We start from the raw sequence: 23,695 nt of genomic DNA, 5'->3' as shown, positions 1-23,695 counted from the left end.
TTTCTGAAACGTAAACACCTGTTGGCAATTCCTACATAATTTGCCTCTTCTGCTCAGAGAGACAATTAAACTCGTGTTTGAATCTCACACCCACACCCACACCCACACCCACACCCACACCCACACCCACACCCACGTCCCGCACCCGATATGGTCACTCTCTAACCGACCTCAAACTTTTCTATTATGAACTATTGTGATATCAAAAGGACACTCTATATCACATCCGAGATCTGAGCCTCAACACCCGAGTTATATCAACAAGATTCTGATAAGTAAAAACACAGACTTAAGAGTTGTAGTTTGCCTTCCGCACGCATCGCACTGAATAACCGATAACGCGAACTTCTTCCTCCTACACTATAGAATACAAACTTGCAGTTTTTAACCTCACTCTAACGTGCAGTGACGCTGTTAGGATAGCTCTACTTTTCAGCATGGAAATAAATAGCAGGCACGTTCCGCACAGTCAGTGATAAAACATATTATACAGAGATCAGCATCATGCTCGTGAAGCACATGTATCCTCTATTACCAAGCCCTGCTTATTGATGTACCCATGAACACAGACGCATCGTTCTGTTTCAGAACTCAATAAGAACACTGTACCATTGTATTACTAATGTTATACGAACTATAAATGAACACGATGCTTTTCTTGGGCAATAAGGTGTTTATCCCATCGGTTGACCTCACAAAGTTAATATTTTCATGAGCGGCGCAAAATCAACTTTCTCAGATCACGAAATACGATTACAAGTGTAAGATATCATTTGACAAGAAAAGCCATCAGTTTCTGATCTTATTCTGAAAACCATAATGCCTATAAGGCAGAAGGTATTTCCGGCAACAAAGTGTTATTAGACTCAAGTGAAATATCTATTTGATATGTTTAGATGATATAGTATTTTATCATATACTGGGTAGGTTTCTCGGCAGGATAAAGCCAACGGATAAAAACGATATCCGTGGGGCCATATGCGTAAAGAGATACAAATATCAAAGGTCAAGTAGGGACTACTTTCAGTGTTTACAAACAAACATGGCGTCGCCCTTGTCTTTCGGCGATCGAGTCAGAATTAACCATCGGGAATCTGGATAAACCAAAGGGATAATTGCTATCATTATCAAAAGAACAGTCTAATATACTGAAAATCAGTGTCTAACTGTGATGTAGCTAAGGTATTTTATAACTTTTGGCAACTTTGGAGATATAAATTTCGAAACAATTTTGCGAGGGCACTAGGCCTAGCCAAGCGGGATCAGTAGCCATATCTGGGCTTGTCAACCTCTGCGGCTTGAAACCTTTTCCAGAAATTAAAATGGTTGGATTTGGCCGAAATATGTTTGAATTGTTACCGTGTTTCGTTTTTTCGCTGTGTGTACATCTGACTACACTTAACGTTATGACAGGACAGACCGACTGTCAACAACGTCTGAACGTGGCCGTGACGTCTCATAGACTAGGTCGAGAGTAGCTTCCCTTTGACAAAGGGCAGTTACTCTAGCGGACAGACCGATGGATTGCCGCGAAAGGCAAGTAAAGACAATTGTTGTTTTGCGTATATGTATATTCACCACTGTATAAGAAACAGATTTTAGTTGGAGCTATATTGGCTACTGTCACTGTCCCACTGACACATCACTCACCCTGTGACGTAATAAATATTAATGCGCACCTTCCAGGAAAATCGCAATTCGTCAAGGCTCGCCAAATACAATGTTTATTCCTAATGCAGGATATTTACCATCCCCAAACACACTCGCGTGATAACCTCTTTTTATCACCAAATACCTAAAAATAGTTATTTTGAAAAGACGAATCCCGTTAGTTCAGACTTTGAAAAAATCATCTCAAAACATCTCATTAAAAAACTAAAATATCAAACAGTAGTTTTACACCTCTTTTGCAACATTCTGGCAACAAGATGGCGGGTTACAGCACGGAGGGGCTCTCCACATTGTGCTGGAATACCCTTTGGAATTGAACACTTTACAACCTCGGCATCTTGTCCAGTCCAGCAGGGCTTCTCGTGGCCTGAAGCAAACCTCACACACTCACTCCCACCCGCACTAATGCTAACACTCACACTCATTCTCAACTAATATGCCCTCTCTTACAAAATATATAAAAATCACCCATGTGTACATAACATAATATTTTGAAAGTCAAATTGACCATCTGATTATTTCACTAGCCATTTATTGATTTCTGTGCGGTGCAGCGATAAGTCGTGCATGCAAGTGAGAATAAATAACAATACCATAGAATGACCACTGAAGTAGAAAATTCAATAACAACTACACGGACAGAGCAGAATAATCACCAATGACATAAACTATTAAACAAGGTACCATGTGCTTTGAGCAAACATTTTGAGCAACAAAAACAACGTCATGACCATTAGCGAAATCTGTTAACGTTGGCTTTTAAAAACATCGTGCGGACTTGGTCCCCATGATCCAATATATAAGGTTGTTTGTCATAGAAAAAAACAGTGATTTACACGCACATGAAAGGTGATATTACACATAAACAATGCTGGGGACATCTCGTATGACAATGTTTCTGATGTGGTATAGTTGCATTGGCCATCTTGATTCAATCCAAACATATAACAAAGCAATGACAGTACAATGCATGGTCAGTGATTCCATGAATGGCGGTATCTATTTATCATGACAATGATCACTGAATGTATAAAAGATAATGAGACTGAATTATAATGTTATTATGTTTCAGTTATATAGATATATATAATTTCGCATAAGGCATTTTGGTGGATAGAAATCCTTTATAGATAATATTGTCCCTGCCAGATTCAATGACCATCAAGGCAATGAAAATGAAACACGTAATGCCGCGTTAGAGGAAAGCTATAGGCTATAGGTGTCTGTATTTAAGTATGTCGTCAGTACATGTTTTAGAGTACGAAGTTTAGAAACGGTCTTCCCTCTTAGTCATTTACGCCTGTAAACAAAGAAATAGTTTGTCTTTTCCCCAGTATGCTTGAAACCAGGAATTATTATATAAATTCATATTTTCAATGTTGACAAAGTTCCATTTAAATATTTCTGAATTAATGTTGAAGTGGAGACATCTTACGAGTCTGTTCATAACTATTGCATTACATAAAATACAAATCTAGCTATCACCATATGCTAATGCCAAAAAGACTAAGGTTAATTGCCTTCACAACCTTTTGAACGATAATGGCAAAAATATGGTAACTCATTTTTTCCCGATCTCCAAACGACACATGACTTGCTACTTTCTAATCTGCATTTACAAGTGATGTTTCGAACACTATGTATCCATCCATGTATTTGTTTATGTGTTCGCGTGTCATTACCATGGACTGACGCAAACAGAGATTACATCGTTGACCCATATCAGACCCATATTTTGATCCTATCCTAATTTTCTATCCAGATAGGGTGTTTCCAAATAATTCAGGACCTCGATCCAAATATGTTGGAACAAAGACAAGCCTCAGCAAATCGTTCAACCCAAACGTTAACATGCCGTCGAGAACCTTTGGGATGCGTCTGCGAGTTTAATTAACCTTAGCAGGGGTCCCCGCCTGAAAGAGCTTCCCTGCACTTGGCCAGGCTTAACAATACTGCTGTTAACAGATGGCAGATTTATGGAATAGGCTTGATGCCGGACAGGGTTGTATCTCTCAAGGTTGCCTCGGTATACGATGTATTAAACTGCTCATTTATGCCGAGAAGAGAGGATGTTGGTGTCTATCACTCAATACTGAGCCAGAAGGGGAAGAATTACAACTATGTAGACGCAGCTCTTGTAAATCAGTGAGCTCGCAGTAGGGTTTCACTTCCTAAACGACTTTGGGGAAGTACCATTTTACAGCTAATGGTTATCATAGTTTAAACTTTGTCTTTATGATTATCTTAATGCATTAGAAGGTAATAAGAATACTTGGCTTTTTTTCGATAACAAATCTTTCACATGAAATATGTTGCTGATTTTGCTGAATTTCAGTATAGTTTTGGGAATAATTTTTCAAAAGATGCCCTTTGTCTGTGGTTGGGTATCTGATGAAAGATATCAAATTGTAAGAGATTTGACATTTAGAGCACAATATCGGCAAATCTTTTAAATTGAATGCATCCCGTTTATCTGTTAATCTATTGCCGCTCACGTGCAGAAACAACATCGTTCAAAGAAGTCATAAACATGTCTAAACTGTTTTATCTCGCTGGGAATTTGATCACATTTCATTGGACGAAACTGTTATTATAAGACAAATACTATAAGAAAGAGCATACGTATTTACTGTGTTATTATCGTAAGTTGTGACTGCCTTCAGATTTCACAAGGGCCAACGTACGATACCCAACTTTGTACATGTAGTTCTGAGGCCTACAGGCGAGCAACGTGATGCAAGCTAACCAATATATAAACTTATCTGTGAAACACGTTGCGATATATATGACGTACCAATAAGAAGTTAGTGTTTTTTAGCATGGAACTGAGTTTGTGTACATTATGCTACGTCTTATCTCTTAATTGCGTTTCGGCTTTTATCAGAGGCAATTCAGCAGAAATCCCCTGATACGAGCTGAGGCGAGAACTATCCATAATAATAGGAAAGATAAAAGTTTCAGTCTCTGCATGAAAAAGTCAAAATTGATATGAGTTTGTTATCGAGCCTAACATTACATACACATTACAGCGAAAATAGGAATACGTGAGGACCAGGGCAAAGGAAACGTTTTTTCTAATACAACAATTTTCCTTATTCGTAATGGTTGGCATCAAAGAGTAAATGTAATGAACATGTGGATCTCAAAGCGAAAATAAAGATGGACATATCTGTAATTAGTTCCTGACACAGCATCCTCCTTACATGAGGCCAGTGCTGACGCTCTACAAACTGGGTATTACTGACTGAATGTGTACATGTAGCATTTTAAAACATAGTGCACTTCTTCTAGTGACGGCGTATTCAATATGGCGTTCAGTTCCCATCAATTTAAATTTCGACCCCCGTCTGGATACGATATCCATTATAACACAGGATTATGCAATAAATGTCTGAATCACTTAGCTACGAAGAACATGTCACGATTTACTGGTGCCATGTGCTGATAGAGTCAACAGTTATCTGCATATACACCAAGCTTAGTAATATAGGCTTGGCTCGCTTGGGAAGCCGTTCCAGCAGCTTTGTTAACCCATTAACCTCTGGAGGCTACTCTAGACGCCATGGCCACCATGTGGGGATGTGGCAATCCCGTACACTTTATTACCCTGGATATCACACTACAATAATCAGACGACTTTCCTATCGATCGAGGTTTGAATATGTTGGTCGGATATGGTGTTCGTGAACTGACACCTGTGTTTACGTGATCAACTTCAATTACAGGACTGTTGTAAGACATGAAGGGGCAGAGATTAATTCACTGGATATTGTTAAGTGTCATCAAAACTTTCATCACTGAGGGGTTGAACGTTGAGAAGCTATGGTAAAACAGTGCGGAGACAAATTTCTTTTAAATAGCTGGAGTTGTAATTATTGTAATCTACACAAAACCGAAACAATGCGTGTTCTACCGAAACGATCTTCTGTAAGGGCTTAATGTATAGTTAGCGAAACACCTTTGAAAGTTACTTCTTTATTTACAAGATAATTCAGGTAATTAGTTTAATCTGAGTTGAAAATTGGAAAGTACCGAAGTACCTTTGCAGTAACATTGCAGCATGGTATACACAGCCCCCATAACGCTTAACACAAACATTGCCAGAGCTATCGGCTTAATAACGGCGCATTCTTCCTGTCTATTCCCCGATCTTCAAACAGTTTAAAATATATTTAGAGAGAGTTCAAATTGGTGTTTTGAGATAATTGCCAGAGCGTTGCAGTGCCGAGAACAGAATCTAATCTTTAAATGACATTAGTTAGGAATCTCAAACAACCCATTAGAACGCATTTATGGGGATGCGGAAGCTATAAAATGGCATTTCCTTTAGGAAAAACCTTACCAGCATAGACAGCCTAAGTTACATTAATCCCATTTAACAGACAAAACATGAAAATCTCGGTAAACAACCAAATAGTCTGACTAGGCGGAGGTATATAATATTTCTACCAATATTCAGTTTTCCTTTAGAGTTTTATGAACGAGGAATTAGAACGGTCTACTACAACGGTCACTGATTGAGCATTTTTCAGATGAATAAAGGGCATGATTAGAATGGCTTCATAAATATATACTTTAAAGTAAGAAAAAGCGAAACATGTTGATATTCCTGTATTTCACAAATTGATTATTTTACCCAGTGCGTATATTCACACTTTACGGTAGTACTTTGGATTTGGACAAAAGGACTCAAGTAATACATCATGGTGGTACTGTACATATAACAATACAAAACAAATATAAATATAAAATGGCCATCACAAATACAAATATCTCAGAACGTGCTTTTACCTTGTTAAGCAATTATTCAAACATTTAACAAAGGGTCACTGTACATTTACGAGGCAAAGCTGACAAGACAAATCTCTTACACAGATAGTCAATAATATCACATAAATATGTAAAATGACCCCACCAACCTTTCGTTCGTAACGCTCCATATAAATACAAAATAAATATATTCACAACGTATAAATCCCTTCGTATGAAACTACAAACATTCTTGAATTTCCTCTTCTAAACAACTTACAGGTTGTCCATTCACGGCCATGACTGAGAAGGAATGCGGCCGAGGTAAGCCTTTTTTAATGTTGACAATAGGGCTACCTTGAAACCTCGTGGATGCCACTTGAAAGCTATGTGTACGCCTCATTGGGCCCCGGACGCCATTTTGACACTTCCGATTTAGATTAGAAAGTTTCTGGGTAGAAGACGACTTCCGGGTTAATGATTTTACACTTCCTCTTCTCCTGTCTTTGTAACACGCATGTTGGAGCCTCCGTCGAACATAGCGATAAAACGACGCCCGCAATATCTTATTACGTAGGCCATAAACGGAAGCATTGGTACATGGTGAAGCTTGGAACAGGGTTGTAGCTACGGAGACAAACGTACTTTCAGGCATATTTTGTGTTATGACGGCGTACATCAGTACAACAGCGTATGGTATGTATGTTAGAACAAATGATCCCACAAGCTGAAGAATTGTTCCCATTGCTTTTGTACCTCTCATTGATAACGAGGTGGTGGCATTAGTAGGGGCAATAGGCGCTTGAATCACACTGACCATTCGGAGCATTGTTGCAGCTATTCTGCTGCTTTGTGTCCGAGCTATTTGGAATATATGAGCATAACAATAAATCATTATACAGAATGGCAGAAAAAACACTGCACAGACATATACGATGGTGTACCACCTGCCTTCAGAGTGGGAAGGGTTAACAGCACAGAGCCCCATAGCAGGGTGGAAGATGAACTCGTTAGCTCCGAACAGCGGCGGAAGTGAAAGGGTTAAACTTGAGACCCAGAACACTGAGAAACACGTCGACATCTTGACGAATGTGGCGGTGAGAGAATGGTGAAGGGGTGAGGCGATGGTCTGATACTTATCCCAGCTTAACGCTGTGATTGTCCACACAATTACACATGTAAACACGGAATTAAGAAACGCGTATATTTGACACACAACGTCTCCGCCGTACCATTCTTTAAGGAATATAACAACAGCCGAGTACAACGTGGTAGTGAGGGAAGCCGCCAGCCCAACCGCCCCGAGATGAACCAGTAGGATGTTGCGGACATTTCGGAGTCGCCTGTTGGGGACAATAGCAACAATCATGAAGGCATTGAAGGCCGTCCCCAGTACACACACCAACGTGAGAAAAACACCCCTGAGAATGTATAGTGTGTTTGGGTACCATAAATATCCTATGTCTCCTTTGGTTCCGTTCTCCAGTGAATATTCCGTGTGGTACTGTACTTCAGTTGCATTTCGTAGCATGTCCACATTTACAACTTGATCACAGACCGAGGCACGAATGAACAGGCTCGCTTATCTCCCTCATACTTCTGCGAGTCGTTCCCTAACAGCAGACCGAGGAGAGAATTTCGTATTCAATCAGAGTCTACCACTTCCATATATATATAGCTGCTCCACTGAACTCAACGCACGCCGGAACACACCTTCCCTCTGTGGCAGTGGTCGTTTCTGCGAATTGCTAATGCATTGTCTGCGAGTTTCATCTATCATGCCTCACTAACTCGTGCTCCTATAGTAGTAGCGTAGTGGTACAATCCCTCTCTTCGCCTCGGGCTTGTAACTCAATACCACGTCTTCTATTTGTAGATCCACCAGTGTTGTGAGGACGGTAGTGCTACGAGGAGACAGGTCTTTAAAACTCACCTTTTACTCGCAGCAAATCACAGTCCACGGCTTAATGTAGCGCAAACTGACCCGGGATAGGAAGTGGCAACAGGCCCTGCTCTCGGAGCGCCTTCCAGTATACCTCGTCAAGCTGATTGCGTGAACGGCTGCCTGAAGGTTCTTTTTCACCTCGTAGGGTAAAAGTGTAAAAGATTTCTCCGATAGAAGTTGTAAATTCGCGTGGTGGTGGGGAAGTATTTCAAAGTTGATCACACACAAGTCAAAGATGAAGCTGGTTGAAATCACCACTCAGCTGATGAAGCGGACTCGCTTTTCCCCCAGTACACAGATGTTTTAAACATTTATGTTAAAGGTAAACATTTGAAGGAACAGGTTTCCCTACAACGTGTGAAGCAATCGGTTCTGTCTTGACGTAGATCACTCTGTCGCTACTCACAGACTTTAATGGCCATCCCGTGGGGTGTGGAATCCTCTGGGCGACCTACGATGACTCGTGGGCGGAGACTGGACAACACTGGCCGTGAAGTAGCCACAGTAATGGTATTGAATCTGAACAAGGTGGTGATTGCCTAGCTGCATCTCCCACTCGTGTATAGGGCAAATCCATCAGCTGACAAGCCAGTTCTATAGTCAGCCAGTTTGCTGTCATAAATACGTAGTGCGCGTTCTTGCTTCTCGGCGGTGAACATGTACACACGCATGTCGGAGTTCAGAGATGTGTTAATTAGACGCTTTTCATGCAAACCTTCTACGAAGACGGCTTAGTCTCAATCTTGAATTCACTACAATACACGTGTTTTTGCTCACAAATTGTTGAATTGATATCCAAAACAAAAAGAGAATCCTATTCATCCGTCTCTGTACATTAATCAGGTTATTGATTTCAGCCAGTGCTAACTGGACGAAGCTACCGTCACATCTAGGACATGTTTGCTGGGAGGAGTATATACATAGCTCTGATAGCTCACAGATCCGGATCTAGAGGGATGATATGTTAGGTCTCCGCTCCTCCCGTCAGCGACTGTACTAAATGGATGTTTTATTACCCTTTTCTTGTAAGGTGTCCTAACGAATCAGCGTCACTGATTCACATTTTTATGCACGTTATTAAAATCTTATAGTTGACGTTTCAAACTGCTTGCTCCCATCTTTTTTCCACACTTTTTTGGTGATGAAGGACGTCCTGTTTATTTACGCATTAACCAATCAGAGATATTCTTAGTTTTCATTGGGCCCCTATCTTCAGACTCTATGCATACGATAACAATTACATGATGTCCACTTCCCTGTGCTTCACACGATGAAAGTATCTTTAGGTTTATATGACAGGCAGGAGGTCAGTTTGAATTCTACTGGTTTGCCAGTTAATGTCTTTTTAAGTCGAGGCTGTTATTCCGATAACATGCATATTTGTCTTGGTCAACATTAACTTTTATTTCAAGCAATACACACAGTTATTTCATTATATGAAACGCCCAACACACGTTTACCGGGCTAAAGTTATTCATTGTAGTTTATTATGGTTATTTATTATTAGGTGTAATAATTCTATACTTTAATTATAGTTGACGATGTACAACATTATCAAAGTTGACCGTATATATCACTTCATTAGTATTCCATATGAAGCTGGAACATTAGAAGAAGATAATGAGTTGTATACTATGTTATAAAGTCACAGTGACAGCACAGACTATATCATATACCTTTAACAAGGAAAATGCCTTAAATATGTTGAGTTGTGAGTTTAGTCCCAGAACAAAGAGAATACATTACAATACGACTAAAGTGATTACCAAGGCTAGATTGTCTCTGCTCTGTGGGTATTGTTCTGCGCTCCATTTGATGTTTACTTTCTATCTTTAATGTTTATGCTTAAATAAGATAACTGTATTTCTTTTAGTCTGTTATTTGTGAGTTGTGACAACTTCAAGAGAGGACACGAAACACAATCTGACGATTTGTTGTATTCAGTTCAATGAATTTTCATAGAATTCAATTTCCGAAGTTACCTAACGACACTCTGACAGGTGAAAGATTAATAGGTTGTGGCAATAGCAGACTTAGAGTGTAACAGACTACAAATGCACGTGTGGAAGACGGGAAAGAGATATGATGCTCTTTCATTATCAATCAATTATAGGTATGGTAAACGCAAACGAAACAGACAGAAGACTTTTCAAGTATCATATCCCTAAGAATCTGTGAACTCCTGATTGTGGAATGTAACGGAGGAGGAAGACGACCATTATGTTGCCACCTGCTTCCTCATCTGAGTCGTATCTGTAATATCTCACAAACAGCGGTTCCAACTGTCACCCACAATAACAAACTCTTAATAGTTTCATGTAGAGGATTCAGAGATAGCAGTGAATGAACTACCTGCCATTGTTCACTGGCCAGGAGGGCTTCTTAGCAAAACATGGTGCAAGTCCTCGTCATATCTTACTTACCTACTTCCGATGAACTAAGAAATGAAAACAAAATGACAACATACTTTGACATTAAATGACGCCTTAATAAGTTGGTAATTCATAGAAGTATATATGTATTGACTATAATTTTCTTCTAGGCAGTCGGGCGTGCTTTACGAAAATGTTATTAGCCCAGTTTAAAAGTCTCTGGCATTTGGCAAGCGCGCAGACACCTATTTCAAACACAGAGTGACAGGTGACAATGTTCATATACAGTTGGGGGAGACTGATCCGTTGATAACGACATTGTTTTATCTACACCACGTCAAAACATTAATACAAAGAAGTGTTTAGGATTCTCAATTCTTTAAGTTTTGACTCAGAATTTAGCAACACCCGCCATAAAGCAATCTATGTATATTACCCGCCATGATGCAGTCTCAGACTATGTACATTACACGCCAGGACCACTCAGTGCCGGAGTATAGATACTGAAAACATATGTCAGCGTAATGTCAATGATAATTGATTTTAAAGACATGGGTGAAATATTTTATTAACTTCTTTGTCAATTTTTCATCGTGATAACATTGATTTCAGGGAACACACACACACACACACACGCACATATATATATATATATATATATATATATATATATATATATATATATATATATAAATAGTACAATGAGCAAAAACAACCTGGATATTGTTTTTTGTGTCCATAACCCCCAAATGGACAGAATTTTGATAAAAATAAAACATATTAATGGCTCCTGCACAGACGAACATCTAGTTTCTGAAATGAACATATCTTACAGAAAAAACAGTTGGTCAATGATCTTAATAAAATTACAATAAAAAGGAGCCCAGAGAGATTCTCTTTATTTTCAGATACTGCAGTAATCTAGACTTGACAAACGTTATAGACTTGCATGGGCTGTATTTGATATATTTGTATCAGGATCTGTAAACAGACAAGATCCAACATAACAATGACTGTTTTTCAGAGAAGTATGTGTATGTCACCATCGGGAACTTTGAAAGACGTCGAAATGGAAGTACAATGGATCATTTTCACATGGACAAAATGAAACCATTGCCCAAAGAATCCCTACGTAGAAAATATACATTAATAGTGAAAGCGTTTAACACTGTCTTATTTAGTTTTGTCAGGAAAATCAATCATGCCTATTAGAATATCTTCTAAAAGATATACATTTTTGGCTTTTTTTACATAAATACACTCCGGGAAACAATAAAATAGAACACAGGCAGTTTATTGTCAACTGAAGTTTGCCTCATACACATGAACAAGAAACGAAATGAAGGTTTATTGGAGATATGATTATATCAGCATATACGATAGGTTTTCCATGCACGCACCTTCTTTGAAGTCAGCTGAATGTAGTAGCTGCAAGGTAATGCAATATAAAGATCTCCGCATACCGCCATACTAACTCTTATATGCTTCAGATGTCGGAGAGGCGGTGTTTCATTATAACCACATGTTCTTTTAATTACACAACGTTTAATGTACAAATAAAGCCCAGTCATTTCATCAAATATGAGACATGCCGCCAGATGAAATATCGACCGGTTCTCTTTGATGTGTGGCGGTCAGTGTGAGACGTCCGCTGGATGACAAGGACGGGCTTATGTCTGCGCACCAACTTGTGGCTTGACAGCTGACGAGGTTGACAGCGTCTAGCTATGGCGTCAAAGACGACGGTTCAACAAGCTGACCGGAGAATATTGCTCTGCAGGACACGGAAAGGTCATAGTGGTCACCTTGACAGACCATGTGGTAAGCTTGACCGCACCATAATCACTAATTAATAGAAACTAATAATGCTCCTAATAGTAACGAACATGTGAAGTGCGCCATATCTATTCGCGAAACCCCAATAATAATAATAATAATAATAACCAAAACTCTCTTTGCTGCATTTTTTATTTTGATCTGTAAATAATATTAATAATGGTTTGCTAAACGTTGAATTGTTTTGTGCAATTTTGCACATATTTATTTGTCTGATGATCCTCTTGTGAAGCATGTCAAGACTCATGATCAAAACAAGGCATTCCACAGTTTACTTAAACGAGCCAAGGATGTGGGACAGAATCTCAATGTCAGTGTTGATTTTGTTTGTGGTTCACTACTGATGGACGGTACAGAAATGAGTGTGAACCAAGCGAAGGGACATATCAAATCGGCCCAGACTCCGTTTTTCAAGGAGAGGCTATTTGAACGACCACTGCATCGAGTTTTATGTGCAGTGTGTTGAGTAGAACTGCCCAGGACCAGTCACTTCCCACTCGAAACCGTCAATGTGTTATTTTGCATCAAAATGTGAATATGAAATGTAGATTATGTAATGAATTTAATGTCCAACACATTGTCAGTGGATGCCCAGCTGTGGCACAGACAGTATCTTAAGCGACATGATTGCGTGGCTCGATCATTATATTACCGTCTTCGCCATGCTTGTGGTTTTGACACAGAGGTCCATCCACAGTACGACCCGGAATATGCAGAGCGCGTCATGGAAAATGATAAATACAAAATCCTTTGGAATAGGCCCGTATACAGCCTCAGACGTATCCAGGCCAACAAACCTGATCTTGTCCTTTTTGATAAATCCAATGAAATCATTTAAATTATTGAATTTTCTGTCCCTTTCGACACCAATGTGATTGAGAAGATTGCGGAAAAACATGGCAAATATGCAGACCTCGCGTTCGAAATGTCAGACACGCTTGCATCCAAAGTACCAAGTTGTCCGACTCTCCATTGTTCTCGGTGCCTTAGGTTTGGTACCTCCCAATCTGTTGACTGGCATTGGGAGAGTACCCGGGTTTGCTACCAGGAATACAGCCCTTCTGACAATCTGGGTAATGCAGAAGGCTGCAGTGTTAGGGAGTCTTCACATTCTCCGAAAAGTTCTGGGTGGGTTTGACTAGGTAACGCTTCCTGGGAGAAGTCCCATTCTCTGTCTGGGCTGCGTGTGGAGGGGGCAAGGGCCCTGAGCTGATGATGAGCCTAACCAGTCTGACTGTGCCAGGATCACCCAAACCCTCTTTGCTGCATTTTTTATTTTAATTTGTAAATAAAAATAATAATAATAATAATAATTATAATGGCACCATATGGTAATGATAAAAATGACATTTCTGTATGTAAAATAATTTCTTTGTTCAATATCATAGATCAAGTGTTTAATACAAATTTGCTCATTTCAGAAGAATAATTGCAACACATGTGAAATAGTCGCCATCAAAAGCAAAGATTCTTTAATGTCAACCTCAACTTACTGTATGTAAACTGTAGAGTAAAAGAAACTATACTTCTCAGGTGATATCGTATGTTTGTTTTTAAATTGAAAATATCTTAACTTATCGATATTATTTGTGATTAAAGACCTTTCAAAATTAAATAAAATAACACAACTATTAGTGGATATCGTTCGCATCTTATATTTTGAAATTTATAAATATGCTTATTTACGCACAAATTTACAACATTTCAAACATGGTAGGGGTCCTGTGGTTTTAAATACATTTCTTAGCCCAGTCTTCATTGAACAAATTCAGTTTTACACAAATTACCCAGCCACACACTACCTTTTACAATCTGTTGCAGGACTTAATGATGGTTAACAGTTCTTTCACTTTTATATTGTCCTCAGTAGACCAAAGGTCTGTACCGTCATGTTGTGGTAATAACATACTGTCTAACCCAATCAAATATTTTTAAATGTATCAACGAATTAATATGTTAGATGAGAACATAACATTTCAGTCTCGGCTGAAGGTAGTTTAATGGTATAGATAAAATCCTATTCTAAATCCAATCTCGATGTCAACGACCCCGCGGGGACCATGGTTAGAATAGGACCCCAACACTCTCAATTGCTTTTCATAATGGCTGACCAAAATGGATCGATCAGGTGGTTAGGAGATGTGGTTGTCATCGTGCCCCGACGGCGTAGGACGTTGCTCATAATATCAACCCCTGATTATATAAGAGCCAAGGTGATATCACTTGAAAACTGACTGCAGCCGAAAACATAATAATCCCAGGACGATCTCCGACGTGATGTTAGTTGAACCGATACATCGTCGATACCATTACTAATAATACTGCAGAATGTTGAATTTAATAACGATATTTGGGGTAGGTATTAAAAACAAGGCTTTGTCTTGCCCTTGACGTCAGGAAAAACATCGAAAACCCAGAAGTTGATATCCACATCTCTGGTAGCACTATGAACTACAAGCCTGCCTTTCAAACATCAAGATACAGTTTCATGTGTTTACTCCAAAGTATATTCTTACTGTAATGTTGTTGTTGTTGTTGTTGTTGTTGTTGTTTTTTAAACAGAAACCTCCATAGACCAGTATAGATGTCGTGAGTGTTGCAAGTGATGACATTGAACACGTAGTTTCAGGTCTGTCCTGAACCGATTGAGATTATTGTTCCCCCAGACTGTATTTATTCATGTTAACGCGTTGGACACCGTAACACGCTACAACAATGACAAGTCCCATCCAGATATTTAAACATCTATAAATATCTTTCATTGTACGGCATGACAGATGAATACCATCTATGCTTGTATGTGTCACATGGATCCATGAGTATATTATTAAGTGAGTGAGTATGAGTTCACGCAACTTGTAGGACTATTCCAGCAGTACAGGAACCAGAAATGGGCTTCACATCTTGTACCTTTGTGTGGAATCAAACTCAGGCCTTCAGTGTCAAGAGCAAACACTTTAGCCACCGCCCCAAGAATACATGCAATTTTTCCTCTAAATATACACACTTAAACGTACTTGCCATATTTGCTCCATGTAGTAACTCGAAAATATTTTGAAGCAAGCCTGTGAACAGATTCAGTTTCCCATTTGTTTACATTACAGCACCACATAAGAAACTCGAGGCAACTTTGAAACCAAAACCCTTACATTATTAAGCAATATGAAATCAACATAGAAAGGATTCGTGAAGCCTATATTGTTGTATTCATATACCAGAGCAAACGCGTAACCGTGCTTCATCCTTCACGGCCCTGAAGGCGGGAAAGTATAAAGGTTAGTTTGTTTTTGACTGAAATAGAGCGCCATTTTGGTTTCCCTAAAAGTCCGTAAAATGAGAGTGACTTAATGTTGACATGTTTTAACCAATCGCCTGTCACATTCTGTGACTAAGTCATGTGTCGTAATGTAGATACTCCATACAATATGTTCATTTTGTTTTTAAAAGAGCTAAAAATGTTTCGGGGAAATAAATCTCCTTTCGCTAAATTTTGTAAGAATATACTATTGCGCATTGAGCGATTATCTCCTTTAGCTATAGGCGTAGTATAGAGCTTTATCAGGCACTGCCCTTGCAGTGCTGTACATCATATCTTATACAAGCTGTATCACTGCGAGTGAGTGATTATGTCCCTTACACGAATAGTTCTATTGCGCTCTACATTTGCAAATGTATCGTATGTTATTCAAGCAGCCAGCGAGAAAAAGTTCCAGGGATGAATTCAGGTCAAGCATGTAACGCGCACTCAATCTTTTGTGGGACAAACAATACAATAAACAATACATGTAAAACAACGGGTTTGATATGAGAAGTTTGTTATTAGTTGTCTTCATTATCACATGTATTGAGCTTGCTGTGCACAGTTGAGCACAGTATTGTTTCAAGTAGTTCGCTGTATGTAATGTATGATTCATACCGTTTCATGCGGCGGTTAACGGTTCTGCATGGCGTATTACTTTGACAGTTTATTTTTAACTTCCGGCAGAGATTACACACCCGTATGTGTTCTTTGCTTCCGGATACATAGGAAATCAACAGGTTGGTCTTTAGTTTGCAATAGCAAGGTTGCATGATATATTACTTCTAAACCGGAAGTAATCACATTACAAACCCAGTTAACCAAACGGAACAGTACACAAGAGTCACGAGTGAGTGAGTTTGGTTTGACGCCCCTTTAATTAATATTCCAGTTATATCACTCCGTGCCAGCTTGGTATAGGAGGAAAGCCCGAATTGATGCAGGTCTTAGACGTTCACCACTTTGGTTATACCCACGAACCCGGGTATAGTGCTGATAAGGCTTGAAACATATTCGGGGCCAACCTGGATTCGAACACACTGTAATAAGTTTCTGGCGTGCCTAAGGGACACAACTCTGCATAGCGAATTGCAGCGCCTTAGACGATTGAGCCAACCGTGTCCCCGTACACAACTGTAACAAACTATATACAACTAAGATGTTTTAGATGAAATATGTACTGCATAACATTCCGTAAAGAAACAGGGCAATATTACACTATCACAAACTACAAAATACATGCACAATAAGTACAAACCACACAGGTACATTCAACATACAAAGGAGGTACATTATAACAGTTTCATTTTAAAACAAGTGTATCATAATTATGTGGAAACAACATGAGAATTGACCAAAACTGTGGTAATGTTGTACATACAAGGAAATTGTTTATAATTGTAGATATGATTGTACATACAAGGAATTGTTTATAATTGTAGATGTGATTGTACATACAAGGAATTGTATATAATTGTAGATGTGATTGTACATACAATGAATTGTATATAATTGTAGATGTGATTGTACATACAAGGAATTGTTTATAATTGTAGATGTGATTGTACATACAAGGAATTGTTTATAATTGTAGATATGATAACAGATCTCTGAAATTGTTTCTGGATAACTGTTAGTAAAATTATTAAGAATTCTTTAGCATGAGTGATGATTATTTGAAGAAGTGATTCTCCTACTTGGTTGTATTTTATACAAGACAGTGCATAGTGTTGCTCATCTTCTAAGACATCACATGTTTCACATGGACGTGGTTCCAGTGGGGTTGGTGTTTTTGTATATCTACTAGTTTCAATTTTTAGTTTGTGATTACTTAAACGAAGTTTTGAGAAATGTGACCCATGAGCTTTGTTTTTACAATACGTATGATATTTTTTATATGTGACTAGACCAACCTGTATGTTCTTAACTTGCTGTTGAATTAATGGGAATCCCCAAATGAATGCGTGAACACAATTTTACATCTGGACTGAAGTTTATATACAGTGGATTTATTACATTTATTTGTGTTTACTATTTCAAAAGTTTAGTTTATTTAACCCAGTCAGCATTTTGACCAGAAAGATTGATATCTGCTCCAAAGCATGTTTAAGAATGACATTTCTTTGTGTTAACTATAAACGACTTGTAATCAATGATTTCTTTTTTATATTACTGGTACCAATAGTGGGTATATAACAAGGCCTGCCCGACAGGCCCAGTTGTGTGTTTTCTTGCCCTGGTTTTCCTTGTGCTGACCATTTAAAGACACTTTCTTCCCAAAGATAACTACATTAATAATCCAATCCTCTCGTCCCACGTCCTTCCTCTGCATATGACATTATATGACGAGGAACAGTTGATGCACTGCAGCAATCTGTACTTGGATAAAGTGGTATGAATATTATGTTATTGATAGTAACAACATGATGATATTTGGTCATTCGTCGAATCATCATAACAAATACATTCACAAAACCCATACCTGATAACAGGATACAGAGCGACACGCCCTGAAAGAGGATGGTGTAACAACTTAATTATCAATGTCAATATCGGGTGTGACCACCATTTGCATTGGTAAACACCAAACATTTTGAACACAGCCTGGGAGTGTTTTTCCAAATGTCAACCGAAGATTGTACCAACTGAGATAGTTACCGACCGGTTCTGGCCCTGTCGTAGGCGTCTCTCCATCTCATCCCAGACATGTTCTATAACATGTTATGCTGCCTCAACAAGTGAGCATTAAAACACGTGTATGACTATCATGCTCCAAACAAACACGCAAACATCCAAATTGTGCGCCGTGCTAATTGTTCATCACGTTCTTAAATTCGAGGAGATGTATTCAAGAATATGTATTGAAAGATGCATTACTAAGAATTATATTTATTTTTATTGAACGTTATATGAAGCACAGTTACATTTATCAGTTAGTTAAATTTTATACTTTTCACACTATATTTTCCCACCTCATGAAATGTATATTACGTTAACATGATTCCTTTTGCTATTTCGTATGGTCCTGTTACGGTACTGTTACTTGTACGCTGACATCTTGTTAACTCGAAGTACTGAGTACCGAAGACAATATAGGGAGGTATATCCGCAGTGCCACTCCCAAAGTTCTTAAGAGGGTTTCAAAGTTTGCCAATCTCACAATTTCTATACGAATATAACTAGCCACTTTTCGTGATGCTACTCACTCATTAGAGGATACACGTGACACTCAGACATTATAGTTTCTTGTCAACTTTCTCTCCACAAGAGTCACTTCTGAGCATGAACCGAACGTTGTTTACCAGTCATTTGGGTCTGAAAATACCCACACTCGGAGGAATGTTACACTCTTGAACTGATAGTAATTTAGTAATATATGAAGAACTACTCGATGGAGTGATTCTGTGAAGAGACTACTTGGAGTTATTTAAAGTCGTTGATTGGCATTTAGAAACTTGTAGAACATGAAGACATGATTTTTTTTACTGATAACAAGTTCTTTACTTTCGGAAGTGGATAGCAACTTATTTATTATTTGTAAAGATGTTTTCGGCGGTAAATACATTACTTATAGGATGTTACGGGATGGTTGAACACTGCAATAATTATTACGGGGTGTTTGAACTCCACAAGAATTGGTATTGAATTCATATTCCACAAAGTGTTATACAAGTACTGAATTGACTCATCGTTCATCAGCAGCAATCTGAGCGTATCAATAATTAAAATACTTGTTATTTTTGGGGTAAACAAGATCCAGCTGTCTAGTTTGTGACAGTTAAAGAAAGCCATCGAGGCTGAAACACCTTAAGTAACGCGTGACGTAAATACGCACAATGGAATACACATTTCTGCACACACTTCTATCAACTACTAGTTTAGAGTATGTGAAGAAAAAAGGTGACGCTGACAATAAAACGAAAATGTAAGCCTCGTTTTGAAATTAAGCAGCGCTTGGACAGAGCTATCGGTTTGCTATCCTTAGTACTAAAAAATGTTATTCAATTCTTAAACTGTGTTGTTAGTTGATTTGGATTTAATATAATTCGAGCTGGTGGAGATGGTGTGGGTGGGTAGGGCTATGGAATGGGTAGGGTGTAACTTGCCCACGAAAGTTCTGAAAAAGCTAAGCATTTATGAACCCCTACTGAAATTCCTGGGCAATAAATTGTTCAAGTCCGGGCAAATTGGATGCATACTATTTAATTCTGTTTTTATGAGGTTTGCTTATTTAATTTAATGTTTAATATCTAAGATCAACGTACACTCTCACTAATTTTAACGAAATAGCCGATATTGTGTGTGTCAAAGTGTTTGACTGATGCCATATTACTGTTACTAAGTTGCGTGACGTTACAACACCACGACGAATTAATTTCATTAATCTCTGGACGTTTCTTTTGGATTTGTAATCAAGTTTAATTAATACGGGTTTTAGTTTACACACGTAGTATTCACATGAAAAGGATTGGACACAAGTTATCACAACTTAGATCGCCCTCTCCAATAGATCTACATGTATGTTTTTTCACAATTAATACATTAAATGCCAGAAAGAAAATACGAGAAATAAAGAAACGTATGTACATTAACATGTACCAGTGTTTGGCTGTGTCTTACTTTGCTGATACTTGTTCATGACCCCCAAATATATCTAACACTTTGTTTCATTCTCCCTCCCTATAATTAATGACGAGTCACCTATATTGCTCAATTTCTTTTACTAAAACTTACTCACTCTTTCCACAACCTTCTTTTACAATCTAGATGTCGGTGACTCGCTTGTGCTTCTTTCAGCTACCGCACACCCAAGCTCCGATAGCCCATTCGCAGATGTCTCTAAATGTGTACTATCGCTGCCACCAGTCACAGCTCCCAAATGTTTTGGGCGCGTTACAACCATACATGGAATTGAACTCGCAACCGACTGACCGTTATGTTTACAAACGACTAATGACTAGCGTAACGCCGAAATACTTCCCATAGCCTTTGTTTGTCAGCTTGAAATTCTATTTGACTATTGACTCTTACGTAATTGGTATAGTGTGAATGTAAGGGGGAAGATTTTCGGTCAGTCTGCAATCTCTAACCAATCTGATGAAACAAACAAACGTAAATGCATCTGGGAAAAAATAAATCAGTTGGCCTTCCCTCAGATATACACAAAAATTTACATCACTACATATTGGGTTTGAAGGAAAAACGCAATCAAGATTCTTGTAATGGCCGCTTGTAACGAAGGTGGGTAACGAAAGTGTCACGCGCTGGTTCGTTCCCAGATTTGCTATGACTATGATCGTCAATATCATACACTGACTCGTTGTCAGCACCATACCCAGACTCGTCGTTGTCGGCACTAGACCCAGACTCGTCGTTGTCGGCACTAGACCCAGACTCGTCGTTGTCGGCACTAGACCCAGACTCGTCGGAGTCATCACTATTCCCAGACTCGTCGTTGTCAGCACTAAACATAGACTTGTCGTTGTCTCAAAAGTGGCTTATGTCTCAACGACCTGACTAACTTTAGGTTTTCACTCACTTTGACCACTTAAACCAAAACAATCAATCACTGGTTCAAAGTTGCAGCTGACATTAAAGGGCACCTTTAAAATAACAATTAAAATGTTTGTTTTCGTTAATTTTTATTGGTTACACGTCTTTCACAATTGAACCATTTTCAGGGTGGTTTTCTTACATACTGAAGAAATGAACTGACCTGGCAGGGAAAAATACATTTCTTCAACAGTTATATTTTATTTTTCTTATGAAAAATGGCAATGGATTCGCTAAAAAAGATCTCCAAAATGATTTATCTTATCAACATGACCTAATCCGCACCTATATAATAACAGTATTTAAGCTAAGTTATAAATTGAATTAATGTACAAATCTGTCTGCACAGACTTCGATTGAGTTGATACATCGCAGTACATAAACCTTCGCTCTCACTCTATATACAACTCAACAGCCCTCAGCGAGGGAAGCCTGCGAGACATATATATGAGAAAGCACCTCGTTCCGTGACCCTAACGTCTTTTATGAGTCCGTGGTGAGGCACAACAACGTGATGCATGTTCAGTGGATGCATTGAGATTAATAGTGCCGTCTGGTAATTGTTGACATGAAGGATTGCACCTTCAGAGTGTGGACCGCATGTTGCTTCAAGAGAACAGACTGTATGCGTGCATACTGATTGTGCATCGTCGGTTAAACCTAACACTTTCCAAAATCTAAAACTTCAAATGTATATTTAGTGTAGAAAGTTAATTAATTACATTAACTTTTGAATGGGATTTTCAATTCATTTGACGTCTGTTATTTTTAAAAAGGTGAACCTTTTTTATGTAAAAAACCTTGCAAATATTATAAGGGTAACGCTATTTTTCAGGGCATTATCATTTGCAGAAGCCCGAGGTCTTCCATTAACTGCCCGAAGAAGGAGGGCAGTTGAAAGCACAGAGCGCTTCTGCAAATGACAATGCCCTGAAAAATAGCGTTACCGTTATTATAGCTAAAATGGATAGAATTCGTTATCAAATACAAATAAACGATATCGGTTTTGAAACATTAAGCGCAATCAACACGAATTTCACTAACCCACTTTTACAAAAATGGAAACGTCATGGAACAAACCAGATGACGTCACTATTGAACGTGACGTCACCTTTCCCTATCCCTATGACGTCACCTAACAACGAGCGTGATAATGGCCCGTCGTCAAGCAATATGAGGACATTATCAAGTTACAGCGGCCCGCTCATTTCTGATGAATGCGGGCGATTTAATGATAATTCTATCCATTTTAGCTAAAATATGATTATAAAACTACGCATATATCTAATATGAAACATTGACGTAAATCATTACAACCGCACACTTTGTGGTTGTTTATTCTTCAGTCATAAAAAACATTTTTTTGCAGGATAAAATCATCCTTAACGCTAATGTAACCTTTCAAATAAGTATCCACGATCCGACCTAGGAAAAGGCTTTTTCCCTGAATGCATTCTATCCAGTTCGTAACACCATGGCTAAGCCCCCCAGAATAGACCCGGAGAAGGAGGTATCGTTGTGCTGAGCTTAAAGAGCTGAAAGGAGATGAAATGGTATGGACAATACCTAATCTGTTCTCCGTCTCTTCTCAATTATTTAAGCCATTGTTCTGTTGATCAATATTTTTCTGCGATGAGATTGAAAACAAATGTTGTCATCACCTTATCCTTTGTACCATACCCATCTCAGCCATAGTACTTTAGAGCACAGTGACCATTTCAGCCAATAATACTTTATAGCAAAGTGACCATCTCAGCCAGTAGTACATTCTAGCAAAGTGACCATCTCAGCCAGTAGTACTTTATAGCACAGTGACCACCTCAGCCAATATTATTTTATAGCAAAGTTACCATCTCAGCCAGTAGTACTTTATAGCAAAGTGACCATCTCACCCAGTAGTACTTTATAGCACAGTGACCATTTTAGCCAGTAGTGGTTTTTTTAGCACACTGGCCATCTCAGCCAGTAGTACTTTATAGCAAAGTGACCATCTCAGCCAGTAGTACATTCTAGCAAAGTGACCATCTGACCCAGTAGTACTTTATAGCAAAGTGACCATCTCAGCCAGTAGTACTTTATAGCAAAGTGACCATCTCACCCAGTAGTACTTTATACCACAGTGACCATTTTAGCCAGTAGTGTTTTTTTAGCACACTGACCATCTCAGCGTGTAGTACTTTTTACAAAAGTGCGAATCCAGCGAGTAGTCCTTTATAGTACAATGTCCATTTCAGCCAGTACTACATTCTAGCAAATTGACCATCTCAGCCA

The 23,695-nt window shown here is 38.7% G+C and overlaps 1 protein-coding gene across 1 annotated transcript; it reads right to left on the bottom strand.

Annotated features, from left to right (window-relative positions):
* Nucleotides 1–1,565: 1,565 nt before the first annotated feature.
* Nucleotides 1,566–9,174, bottom strand: LOC124147764 (short-wave-sensitive opsin 1-like). The gene has a single exon (XM_046518521.2). It carries the CDS (start codon nucleotides 7,949–7,951, stop codon nucleotides 6,662–6,664), a length of 1,290 nt encoding a protein of 429 aa, XP_046374477.1. The 5' UTR covers nucleotides 7,952–9,174; the 3' UTR covers nucleotides 1,566–6,661.
* Between the last annotated feature and the right edge of the window lie 14,521 nt (nucleotides 9,175–23,695).

The sequence above is a fragment of the Haliotis rufescens genome, unplaced genomic scaffold, assembly GCF_023055435.1.
Source record: "Haliotis rufescens isolate VD_foot unplaced genomic scaffold, xgHalRufe1.0.p SCAF_36, whole genome shotgun sequence".
NCBI lineage: Eukaryota > Metazoa > Mollusca > Gastropoda > Lepetellida > Haliotidae > Haliotis > Haliotis rufescens.
The sequence above is the reverse complement of the archived record's forward strand: the minus strand, read 5'-3'. Positions and strand labels throughout refer to the sequence as shown.

What these genes read in the sequence shown, in the direction of transcription:
- LOC124147764 (XM_046518521.2), bottom strand. Translation starts at nt 7,951, where the DNA reads ATGCTACGAAATGCAACTGAAGTACAGTACCACACGGAATATTCACTG.